We start from the raw sequence: 13,277 nt of genomic DNA, 5'->3' as shown, positions 1-13,277 counted from the left end.
TTGCCAACATGAGCTGGAAGGGGCCTGGAGTCCAGGAGAGTCAACATCCCACTGTAACTGGGGAAACCACTGGCAGGAATTTTCCCAAAGACATAGACTCTAAAGCTCCTCCACATCAAGGTTTAGCTACAACAAAGATAAGAATCGATTTGCATTTTAGCCAGACATGGTGGTACAATCATGGTGGTACAGACATGGCACCTACAATCCTAGTGACTCGGGAAGGAGGCTGAAGCAGGAGGATCACAATTTCAAGGCCAGCCTCAGCAATTTAGCAAGATCCTATCTCAAAATAAAAAATAGGGGCTAGGGTTGTAGCTCAGTGGGGGAATGCTTACCTAGCATGTGTGAAGCACAAGGTTTGATTCTCAGCACCACATTAAAATAAATAAAATAAAGGCATTATATCCATCTATAACTAAAAATAAAAAATAAATAAAAGCAAAAAATAAAAAGAGCGGGGGCTATAGCTCAGTGGTATTGCACTTGCATAGCATGCATGAGGTCCTGGATTCAATCCTCAGTGCTGTTAAAAAACAAAACAAAACAAAACAAAAAACCTAACAACTTTATAAAAAGCTTTAATGAAGAGAATATAAAACAGATCTCAGTCTCTGACCCATACAGCAGTATTGTTCCTGGTGTGCAGGTAGCCGGGACACTCAATCTCTAGGTGCAAATCCTTAAAAGGAAAGATTTGTCTCTGAATTATTCCATTCTAGGTTTTTTGTTTGTTTATTTCTTTCTCTCTCTCTCTCTCTCTCTCTCTCTCTCTCTCTCTCTCTCTTTTTTTGTAAAGCCACAATTGAAGGTATGGTCTGCTTGGTTAACACAGCTTCTTACTCTGGGAACCCACATGAGTACATCCTTACTTCTCTTCACTCAGAGGGTATGAGGAGAAGCTGCCTGTGCTCTTGAAGAACAAAAACTACAGAATCCAACCTTTTTGTCTGTGCCTTGGAAACCAAATTTAAACCAACAGTAATAATCCTGAATAGTCATTGTTATGGTTTGTATCTGAAATATTCCCCAAAAGCTCATGTGTTAAAGGCTTGTCCTAATGCAGCAGTGTTCAAAGGTTGAACTTTGGGAAATGATTGTATCATGAGGGCTCTGACCTCATCAATGAATTAATTCATTAATAAATGAAGTTATAGTTTAAATTTTTTTTAAAGAGAGAGAGAGAGAGAGAGAGAGAGAGAGAAAGAGAGAATTTTTTAATATTTATTTCTTAGTTTTTGGCGGACACAACATCTTTGTTTGTATGTGGTGCTGAGGATCGAACCCGGGCCGCGTGCATGCCAGGCGAGCACGCTACTGCTTGAGCCACATCCCCAGCCCCATGAAGTTATAGTTTAATGAACTTTTAGGAGGTGGTAGAAACTTGAAGAGATAGGACCTAATTGGAAAAACTCAAGTCACTGGAGGCACATCTCTGAATGGTTTACTTTGTCCTCAGACCCTTCCTCTCTTTCTCTGTCTCCTGTCTGCCATGAGGTGAGCCACTCTGCTCTTTCACATGCTCCCTGCCATTGATGTTCTGCTTCAACACAGGCCCAGGAGCAATGGAACCAAGTAACCATGGACTGAAACCCCTGAAACCATGAGCTAAAATAAATCTTTCCTCTTTTAAGTGATTTTCTCAAGTATATCATCACAGCAACAAAAACTTAATAACAGTCATTTTGCATCAAGTTTTTTTACCTTAAACTGTTGAGCTGGGCCTCAGTGTCTTCATCTATGTAAAGGGGATAATAATAGTACCTACTGCATAGGGTTGCTGTGAAGATTAGCTAACATATGTAAAAAGCACTCAGTACAGGCCTGTCAACATACTTTTTGGAAATGGACTGGATTTAAATTTAAAAGAGCATTTCCTATGACTGGAAAGTCCCTTTCCTGGAGGTTCTAGGTAAGAGACCCTCCCCTGAGCTTAGGGGTGCCCTTCTGTTTCAGGTCAACTGCTTGGATGTTCTACCGAAGCCCTGATTAAGTGAAGCTTGAAGGGCTGCTCTATAGAACCAGTGCCGCCTCCACCCCTGAGAGACCTCCCGGTATACCAATATGAGAATCCTAGATTTGGAAAGAAAGCCACTGCAAGGCCTCAGCTCTGCAGGCAAAACTATGTCCCTTCCACACAGACCACAGCCCTGATGGATTTCTCCAAGAGCAGGTTAAATCTTGTTCAAGCTCTCTAGTGCTTTCTCCTCAAAGTGTGGTATATAAGCCCCATTCCTCCCTCCTCTACTTGGTCCTCAATCTGGCTCCCTTAGGTCAGTCTAGGCCACAGTGAGAAAGCAAAGCCCTTCCTTCCCTGCAAGATGTTGGTGTTGGACCAGGCATGGTGTTACATACCTGTATGCCCAGTGACTTTAGAGGCTGGGCCAGCCTCAGCAACTCAGCAAGACCCTCAGCAACTTTGTGAGACCCTGTCTCAAAATAAGAACTGGGAATGTAACTCAGTAATAAAGTGCCCCTGGGTTCAATCTTCAATAACCCCCCCCCCAAAAAAAAGAAGATACCTGTGTTGGGAGAGAACCTTCCTAGATAAGAAAGACAATAGGTTAAAATAAGCTTTAAGTATTTTTAAATGTCCAATGAATGTTAATAGGAGTGCTTTAGTTACCAAGGCAGATGAGTCCTTGAGAATTCCAATGGATGGTGATGTTGCTCAGGGGAGTGGGCATGAGGTCTCCAGTTAAGGTTATAAAGGACAAGCAAGTAAGACAAGGCCAAAAGAAATGTCAAGGAAGGCTGGAAAGAAGAAAAAGAAGGGGAGGGGAGGAAAGAGGAGAGGGGAAATAACAAGGGAAGGAGTGAGTGAAAGAGAGGAAAGAGGAGAAAAGGAAGAAAAAGGTAAGAGGAAGGGAGATGGGCTCAGTTCAGGTACCCTCCCTCCTCAGGCACTGGCTCTGGGTCTACAGAGAACCACTGGCTTTGGGTTTATGTCCAGTGATGGCTTCACACAGTCTTGAATTCAATCAGTTCCCTCATCTACTACCATGAGTCTTACTTCTCCCCAGCTCCACTCAGAGCCCAAGCTTCCTCCGCCCAAGCTTCCTCCCCTGAACTTGACATCTTTGACACTCCCACATCTTCTCCTCTTTCCTCAGCCTGAGCTCCTTCCTTCCCAGACAGGCCTCATTCCATGTGTGGGAAAATTTCAGTGTAACAATGACCATATTTTCTGCAAATGAGAAGTTGAGCAGTATAAGTTCATTTATGTGGATCAAATGTTACTGGTGGAATGCGGTTGATTAGAACTTGATATTACCAATCAGATCAAACAAATTGGACTGGGATGAGGTTTCTAGAGAATGGGTGAATGAAAATGTCATGTATAGGGAGGTATGAAGAACCCTTAAAAAAATCTGGTGGTAAAGGGGAAAGTGGTACAGTTTTAGAGATAATTTGTTAGTGGCAATTTAAAAACAGGCAAGATCTCTGACCACAAAGTCCAATTCTCTGCATCTGCTACAGATGTCTAGAGGGAGACAGAGGATGGGCAGCATTAGACAAAATTGTAAATATTCTTAACTAAATAATATAACCATGCCACAGAATATTATATAACTGTCAACAATTAGGTAGATCTGTTTCTTGTTCTGACATTAAAAGAACTTCAAGGCATACTGTTGAGTGAATAAAGCAAGCTGCAGAACAGTATGATAGCACTTACATAAAAACAGAGTAAAGAAAAAACATGATATGTAAATGCAAAGGAAAAGTCTGTCAGGTAGTCCAACCACAGATGGGGAACAGAGAAGGACTCTTATTTCTGTAAGGCTGTCTCTCTAAGATTAACAGAATATTTAAAAATACAGTAGTTCTCTCTTATCCCTAGTTTTGCTTTCCACAGCATCAGTTATCCATGGTCATTTGCAGTCTAGAAATGTTACATAGAAAATTCCAGAAATAAATAATTCCTAAGTTTTAAATTTTGTGCTATTCTAATAGCATGATGAAATCTGCTGTCCAGCCCTGTCACACCCAGGACATGAATCATCTTTTTTCCCAGTGTATCCATGATCTATACACTACCCATCAGTCATTTAGTAGTCATTTATCAGATCAGCTATGTCACAGCTTGTGTTCAATAACCCTTACTTCATTTAATAATGGTCCCAAGTCACAAACTTTTATTCTAGTATATTATTACAAATGATCTATTTTATTGTTATTGTTCTTAATCTCTTATTGTGCCTAGTTCATAAATTAATCTTGATCACAAATTAAACTTTTTCATAGGTATGTACGAAAAAAACATAGAATTTTATATTAGCCACTGTTTCAGGCATTTGCTTAGGATCTTTCAATGACTCCTACACAGATATAGTTATACATGGACACAATATCTTTATTTTGTTTATTTATTTTTATGTAGTGCTGAGGCTTGAACCCAGTGCCTCACATGTGTGAGGCAAGCACTCTGCCACTGAGCCACAATCCCAGCTCCTATACACCAGTAATTTAAGAGTGGTGGTATAGTCACGAGCAGTAGTGCACACCTATAGTCCCAGTGACTTGAGAGGCTGAGGCAAAAGGATCACAAGTTTGAGGCCAATCTTGACAACTTAGCGAAACTGTCTCTAAATACAAAATTTAAAGAGAGCTGGGGATGTAGCTCAGGGGTGAAGGGCCCTAGGTTTGATCCTCAGTACCACAGGGGGAAGAAAAAGGGGTAATGGTCTACAGAAACCTGGATTACATTTGATTTTTATTTTCTGTCTTATACATTTTATGTTACTCAAATTATCTACCAATATAATCTGAAAAATGTATATACTTTGTATAGGTAACCCAGGTTTATTAAAGGAACTTGAGGAGATATATCTAGTGCACAGATAGAAATGAAAATCTGGGAATTCAGGATGGATGGTTAGGGATTGTTAGGGATAAGAACACCTTTGAGAATCTGATGAAAGCCAAAGAAGCTTCCAGGAAAAATATACACCATACCTAACACTACACACAATTTCAGGGAACACAGGAACAACCCCAGAAACCCACCTATAAATCATGGACCAACAGTTAAAGCTACAGAAATAGGCTAAGCATGGTGGCACACAGCTGTAATCTCTAAAACACAGAAGGTTGAGGGAGGAGGAGCATAGTTTGAAGATAGCCTGGGTAACTGAGCAAGACTCTGTGTCAAAATAAAAAAAGGGTTAGGGATGAAGCTCAGTGGTAGAATGTCCCTGAGCCCTGAGTTCAATCCACAGTACCACTTAAAAAAAGAGAGAGAAATAAAAACAGATCACAGAACCCAAGGAAACACCAACAATGAAAAAGCAAGCAGAGAAGGCAATGTTAAGCAAGGCAAGGAAAGGAGATTTAGGCAGTTGTAGAAAGGGCAGGGAAGGGCAGATAAGGAACTGGAATGGTGGGAGCTGGGTGAGTGTTATGTGTTCAGAAAAGGCTAGCTGGTGGCAGGGGAGGTGAGCATTATGTGTTTTCTGCCCCTCTTCCTACTCCATATTGCTTCACATGGTTTCTCCCAGAGCTCAACAGGACGACAATATGGGCAAGAAAGTCCCTTCAGCAATTAGTAAGATAATGAGCCCAGAGTCTGGCCCTGCCACCTCCTCTGGCCTTGTCTCCACACAAAAGGCTGTGGGTCATTTCTCAAACACACCTTTTTCTTTAACACAATGCCTGACACATTCAAAAGCTCTGCAAAAATGCTTAAGATTTCTTCTTTCTTTATTAGCTCTCTCATGGACCCTATCAATAAAAAACAATGGATTTGGAAACCCCTGCATAAACACTTCAGTCAGAATTCAACTTTTCTCCTACCTCTGCCCTATATTTCTGGATTTGCTTCCCCCAACACCTACTGTAGTAGGTTTGATGATTGTAATCAGCTGACTAAGACAGGCCAGGAGTCTCAGGAAACACTGTCTCCTATAAGGAGACACTTGGGAGTCATGTCCGGAGATGTGCTTCATGCAGGCCACTGGACTGAGCCAAATTACTCAGTCTAGCTCAGGTCTCATTTGTAAGAGATGTGCATTGTATATCCAGTAATAAGCACATAGTTTTCCTCCATAAAACAAAATGAAGAATACTAAAGGTTTTGTGACCTCAGTTTTGCAATGTATACTCCTCATAAAATTAAAAATTACTACACACTGCAGCTTCTGGGTCACTTACAAATAGCTCGAACCACACATATTGAATGTCACTTACAACAGGGACACAGTTTAGGCCCAACTGGCTCACAGAATTACCAGCCCAACATTGTTATCCTCTGACCCAAGTCTAAAAAGTAGTGTGCTTAGGAACCAAGTGCACCATGATTTTTTCAAAGCTTCATGACAATTCTACACAGGCTCAGTCACCCACATGCTGACTCCAGGAGGCCCTGCCTTGCACTTTCTTGACAAGTGGGACAGGAATGCAGAGGGACCTTGAACCCCTGAGTCAATCAACCTGGCCTTCCTAGGGATGGGCCACTGCTTATTCTATTTATGAGCTCAAAGTACTGGGTACAGAGCTGGCAGTGAAAAGGCCAGGTCCCAGTAGTGATTGCTGCTCCCAAGCCTAGAAAAACAGTGGGCCTGCAGCTAGAGTCTGTAGGCCTAGATTCAAGTTCAGCTTGCTTCATGCAGGCCACTGGACTGAGCCAAATTACTCAGTCTAGCTCAGGTCTCATTTGTAACAGACACAGCATCCCCATCTTCAACCTACAGGTCTCCCAGCAGCTGTAAAGATGTATAACACAGAAGGCTGTGGGTCATTTCTCAAACACACCTTTACAGTGCACTGTAAAGATGTATAACATGAATTGCTACCATTGCTACTGGGTCTAAGACCCTCTGAATGACTGGCAATAGTCAAAGAAGAATTTTACCAACTAATGGGATGACCTTGAGACTAATTTTCTGCCTCTGTAAAATGAAGGTGTTTGATTAAATGCCAATCTCAGATTTCATGTCCAGCAAAACTATCAAAAAGGTAATAATTAATTTTGAGTTTTATTTTCTCAAGTGCCAAAAAAATTACAAACTATATGTGTCACCATCATTTCCTAAAAGAAAGAACATTTTTAAACAAACAAAAATAAATAAAAAGGTAATATGAGAATAATATCAACCACCCTAAGCAGGCCGGTGGGTACCGGCTGGACGGATGAGACGCCAGGCCGGCTTTTCAGCTCTGGGCAAGGATAGGGCTGTCTGTCTGCCCTGCCATCCTGGGACACCCGAGGAACATCCTAACGACAGCGACACCGAACCTCAGCTTCCAACGCAATCAAGTTCAAACGCCAGAAACGCAGACGCCAGGGGCGGGTGAGCCTCCCCGAGGCCTCTGAGAAGACCCGCATCCCGATTCTCCGACGCGACCCCAGTACCAAACCCTTTCCACGTCACCCAGACCCTCAGGCCTAGTGCTCCGACCCCTGCCCGCAGCTATTCTGGTCACCCCCACCCCGACCCGGCGCCGCGACTCTGGCCCGGCCGCGTACGCCCAAGGTCGGCGGGGAGGCCGCGGCCGCGGGCCGCGGACCTGGAAGGAAGGAACGCCGGGGCCGCGTCCGAGGCCAAGTCAGGACGTGGGTACAAAACACCGGTAGCTCGGGGCCCGGCCCCCGCTGGGCCAGCGCCCCGCGCGAGGTGGCGGCGCGGCCCAAGGCGGCACTCACCCGGGAGACGCCATGAACGCTGAGGCCTCACGCTCCCGCCTCCTCCGCTGCTCGCACGGCCGCGGCGGGCGCCGGGGAGGGGCCTCGAAGCCGCGCCCGCCCCGCTCCGCATCGCGCGGGGCTCCGGGCGGAGGGCAGGCGGCGACTGGCGAGGTGCGGAGAGTGAGCCTGGGCCAGCACAGCCCCACCCTACTGCCTCCCACCCGCTCTGTCCCGGCCCTAAGGTGCCAGGCTGCACCTTCGGTGCCAAACCTGCCTGAGGACCTGTCCCAGGCCATGAACTGGCTCCAGGACCTGGGGGAAATCTACACTTCTGCGTTTTGAGTTTAATTTACTAAGAAAAGCCTTTTTTCCGAATCTCTGTTATTGTTATTAAGCAAACCAACAACTTTCTACTTCTAACTTGCAGGGCTGTTTTTGAACGTGTTTCTGGCCTGTTAACCCTTGCAAAAGACGTAAATTCACACTGTGAAGCTCTAACGAATATTCTTTATATTGTATTAATAAGCACTATAATGAACCTGGAACTCCAGCAGTGGGGTTTTTTACACCCTCACCCACAAGCTATGAGTATTTGGACAGATAAAATTTTGAACCTCAGCATTTTCTGCGTTGTCACATTAAATATTATTAAAAATTATTATTATTTATTTTATGAAGTATACAAGACAGCAAAGCAGTGTTTAAAAGTCTTCTGGAGCCAGAATACCTGGATTGGAATCTGAGATCCATTAATAATTAGGAGCTAGAACTTCTCCGGGGCCACAATTCCTCCTTTGAAAAACAGGGGTATTATGTCCTATCTTCTCTTTGAGGATTAAATGAGTTCATATTTGTATGGGATTACTGTGTTGCCTGGTACAAGGTTTCATTCTGTCCTGGGAGAATCCATTCAATGTTTCTTAGCCTTGTCCTCTTCAATAAAATAGTAGCTCACAGTTGCTACCATTTTAAGTGGTAGCAACCACTAAGTTCAGAGGACAATTAATGATCTGTAAATGGGAGCTGAAACAAAGCTAGAGGGATTTTGGGGACCCAGATTAGGGATAGATACAGTGAGGAAGAGTTTGGGGAGTGGGCAATCCTAAATGGATTTGATTTAAGGCAGTAATGATTGCCGCTGGAGGTCAGATTAATTTTATTTGTATTTATTTGTTTGATTTTTGTGGTATTGGAGATTGAATCTAGAGGCCCTCTACTACTGAGCCACATTCCCAAGCCCTTTTTATTTCTGAGACAGGGTCTGCCTAAATTGAAGAGGCTGGCCTTGAATTTGTGAGTCTCTTGCTTCAGTCCCCTGAGTGGCTGGGATTACAGGTATGTGCCACTACACCTGACAAGGAAGTTGTTTTCTAAAAATCATTTGACCACTAGGCCTGAACCTAGGTTCAATCCCCAGAACCCAGGACATTGTGCATGCTAGGCAAGTGATTTACCATGGAGCTACATCCCCAGTCCTGTATTACTTAATATTTTGGAAACCAACAATTATTTTTGTTTATAATATTTTTAGTTGTAGATGGAGACAATACCTTTATTCATTTATTTTTTTAATGTGGTGCTAAGGATCTAACCCAGTGCTTCAAATGTGCTAGGCAAGCACTCTACTACTAAGCTACAAGCCCAAGCCCCAACAGATTTTTATTATGTTTATTTATTTTTTTGAGACAGGTCTCGCTAAATTGTCCAGGCCAACCTCAAAACTTTCTCTTTTCCTATTTTGAGGTTAGCCTAGACAATTTAATGAGACCTGTCTCACTAAAAGTACATAGGAAAAGTTAGGTCACATTCACTCCACTGTTCTTCCCTTATCCCAACCTTTTTCCCTCCCTCTCAATCCCCTTCATCTAGTCCACTGATCTTTCTTCTACTTTGATAGAATCCTTCCCACTCACCCTTTTCCTCCCCCAAACCTTCCCCCCCACCCTTTTCCTTTCCCTCTTTTTCCCTTCTATTTTTTTAATTTGTTCTAATTAGTTATACATGAGTAGAATGCTTTTTGACACATTGTACACAAATGGAGCACAACTTCTTCTCATTCCTCTGGCTGTATGTGGTGCAGAGTCACACCAATAGTGTAGTCATTACATGTATATAGGGTAATATTGTCTGACTTATACTACAGACTTTCCCATCCCCACAGCCCCACCCCTCCCCTCACTCCTCTCTGAACAATCCCAAATTCCTTCCTTCTTTCCTACCTGTCTCCCCACTATGGATCAGCATTCACTTATCAGAGAACACCTTCGGCCTTTGACTTTTGGGGATTGGCTTATTTCACTTAGCATAATGTTCTCTAGTTCCATCCATTTACTTGCAAATGCCATAATTTCATTTTTCTTTCAGGCTGAGTAATATTCCACTGTGTATATGTACCACATTTTCTTTTTTTTTTTTAGAAACAGAAATCTTACTTTATTTATTCCATCACAAAGGGAGCAAAAGACCATCTGCCTTCCTTTCACAACACTGTGGAAAACACTTGTTTCCTAAGTTATTCTCAACCCCATACTATAATTCAATTTGACCAGATTCTGTCCAATCTTTGTAAACAGAGCCAACTCCCACCCTCTGTGATCTATGGCAGGGTAACTTACAGAGAAGCTGTGCACAGCTTTTTAAAATATTACATCCACTTTTTACTTGCTTGTAATAGAGGAAAAATAATTAGCAAGGACGTTTAGTAAGTCATTCCTCCAGCTAGAGGGAGTCTTCATTTCAAAGTTTTCTCTAAAAATCTGAGGTTACTTTTAAAGTTTAACAACCCTAGATTGATAAACCTGAAAAAGGAAACATCCCCGATGCCCTATAAGGGACATACTAATTATGTTCTTCAATCAACAGGTTATTGGCAATTTTCCCTTAATAAATGTTTTTCTCTTGAAGAGAACGTCTCAGATGTTGTATTTTTCAATTGGCTACACAGCATCAAAAGTACTTCTTCATTCAACAGGACTTCCAGCTCTAGCAAGACTCAAGATGCAAGGGATCAGTACAACTGCTATAAAAAAATGTGGATTTTGACATATAGTGACCAAGTGCCACTTAATCTTCAAGATACAGTATACTGTAATGAACAAAATACAGTGATGTGAAGCATATAATATACTTGTTAGGTAGGATTATGATTTTTTCCCCATGGCTAGTAGCCAGTGAACATATAACTTAAAAAATGGTTTTATCGAATCTAGGCCTGTACATTGTTCAGAAGATCCTAATCTAGCCTTAGTACCTAAGTAGTGCCTTCATCAATGCGTATACTACAAAATGGAACACAAAACCAAGTTGAAGCCAAATTGTTTAGTTTTAAAGGAAGCTGTTTTACCACAAAAGAAAAAAAAAGTCCTTGTAAATTTAATTAGAAATTCCGAATTCCCAGGGGAAATGGACAATTATCTACCTCCTAACAGTTGTTATATGTGAATCATGAAAGCCCAAACACTTTTGGCCATGTAATGGGGGAAAATAAAAACATTCATCTTCTTGGATGAATTTTGTGATTTCTAAAATAATCCAGCAATGTTAATATTCTGATAAACATTTAACATGCACTTGTCTTAAGTATTATCACATGGCTGATCAATATGTGTGATTACAACCCAGGTGTAAAATGAATTCAATATGCAGAGTTCCCAAAATAAAACAAAAATTTTCTGACATTACTCATTAGCTAATAGAATATTTAGTCCCAATCTGATTTCAGGCAAATGGCAAGAATCAGCTACCACAATTGAAGTGATACAGTATAAAACCATAGAATTGTCCAAAGCAACTTCCCGTTTTCTTCTAACATCAGAATCCTGAATATCAGCACTTTACTCAACATTTCCACACCAGTAACAGGTAATAAAGGCCACAAGGTCAGTTCACAGTAGTTGTCTCAGACCTGGTTCACATGGCGTGAACCAATCATCTACAGTTTGTCTTCCACATACAAAACCTAGGAATTATCTATGCAAATACAATAGGAACTGCCATACCCTCCCACATGGGCAGCAAAAGGGATGTTACTGACTTGATACCTAATAACTGAAGAAAACTGGTACCACATTTTCTTTACCCATTCATCTGTTGAAGGGCATCTAGATTGGTTCCATAATTTAGCTATTGTGAATTGAGCTGCTGTAAACATTGAGGTGGTTGCATCACTGTAGTATGCTGATTTTAAGTCCTTTGGGTATAAACCGAGGAGTGAGATAGTTGGGTCAAATCGTGGTTCCATTCCAAGTTTTCTGAGGAATCTCCATAATGCTTTCCATAATGGTTGCACCAGTTTGTAGTCCCACCAGCAAGGTATAAGTGTACCTTTTTCCCTACATCTTCATCAACATTTATTGTTTTTATATTCTTGATAATTTCTGTTCTGACTGGAGTGAGATGAAATTTTATAGTTAGTTTTGATTTGCATTTCTCTAATTGCTGGAGATGATGAACATTTTTTCATGTGTTTGTGGATTGATTGTATATCTTCTTCTGTGAAGTGTCTGTTCAGTTCCTTAGCCCATTTATTGATTGGGTTATTTGGTTTTTTGGTGTTAAGTTTTTTGAATTCTTTATATATCCTGGAGATTAGTGCTCTACCTGAGGTGTATATGGTAAAGATTTTCTCCCATTCTGTAGGCTCTCTCTTCATGTTATTGATTGTTTCCTTTGCTGAGAAGAAACTTTTTTAGTTTGAATACATCCTATTTATTGATTCATAATTTTACTCCTTGTGGTTTAGAAGACTTGTTAGGGAAGTCAGATCCTAAGCCGACATGATGAAGATTTGGGTCCAATTTGTCTTCTATTAGGCCTAAGTTCTCTGTTCTAGTGCATAAGTCTTTGATCCACTTTGAGTTAATTTTTTGTTCAGGGTAAGAGATAGAGGTTTAATTTCATTTTGCTACATATGGATTTCCAGTTTTCCCAGCACCATTTGTTGAAGAGGTTATCTTTTCTCCAATGTATGTTTTCGGCACCTTTGTCTAGTATGAGATAACTGTATTTATGTGAGTTTGTCTCTGTGTCTTCTATTTTGTACCATTGGTCTACATGTCTATTTTGGTACCAATACCATGGTGTTTTTGTTACTATTGCTCTGTAGCATAGTTTGAGGTCTGGTATTGTGATACCTCCTGCTTCACTCTTCTTGCTAAGGATTGCTTTGGCTAGTCTGGGTCTCTTATTAGTTTTCCAAATGAATTTCATGATTGCTTTTTCTAGTTCTATGAAGAATGTCATTGGGATTTTAGTAGGAATTGCATTAAATCTGTATAACAGTTTTGGTAGTATGGCCATTTTGACAATATTATTTCTGTTATCCAAGAGCATGGGAGATCTTTCTATCGTCTAAGGTCTTCTTCAATTTCTTTAGTGTTCTGTAGTTTTCATTGTACAGGGTGAGAGTCTACCAACCAGCTTCTTGGTTGGTAGGCTTTCACCTTTCTTGTTTGATTGATTCCCAATTTTTTTATACTATCATAAATGGGGTAGTTTTCCTAATTTCTCTTGCAGTGGATCCATTGCTTATGTATAGAAATGCATTTGATTTATGGGTATTGATTTTATATCCTGCTACTTTACTGAATTCATTTATTAGTTCTAGAAGTTTTCTGGTGGAATTTTTTGGATCTTCTAAATATAGAATCAT

The 13,277-nt window shown here is 41.2% G+C and overlaps 1 protein-coding gene across 4 annotated transcripts in view; it reads right to left on the bottom strand.

The window, feature by feature from the left end:
- LOC308643715 (up-regulator of cell proliferation) overlaps nucleotides 1-13,277 on the bottom strand; it is a 54,121-nt gene that overhangs the window by 19,723 nt on the left and 21,121 nt on the right. For 2 of the 4 annotated variants that reach the window (XM_081283800.1, XM_081283801.1), the window contains exon 1: nucleotides 7,646-7,826. The exons of 1 other annotated variant lie outside the window; for it this stretch is intronic. In XM_081283800.1, coding sequence (XP_081139926.1) covers nucleotides 7,646-7,659 — 14 coding nt within the window. In that variant the 5' untranslated portion in view covers nucleotides 7,660-7,826. Of the gene's footprint in view, nucleotides 1-7,645; nucleotides 7,827-13,277 lie in introns of those variants that run through there. One more of the 4 variants, XM_081283802.1, reaches the window with a different exon arrangement.

The sequence above is a fragment of the Spermophilus citellus genome, assembly GCF_964194105.1.
Source record: "Spermophilus citellus genome assembly, chromosome: 3".
Taxonomy (NCBI): Eukaryota; Metazoa; Chordata; class Mammalia; order Rodentia; family Sciuridae; genus Spermophilus; species Spermophilus citellus.
This window is presented reverse-complemented; position numbering and strand designations above follow the sequence as displayed.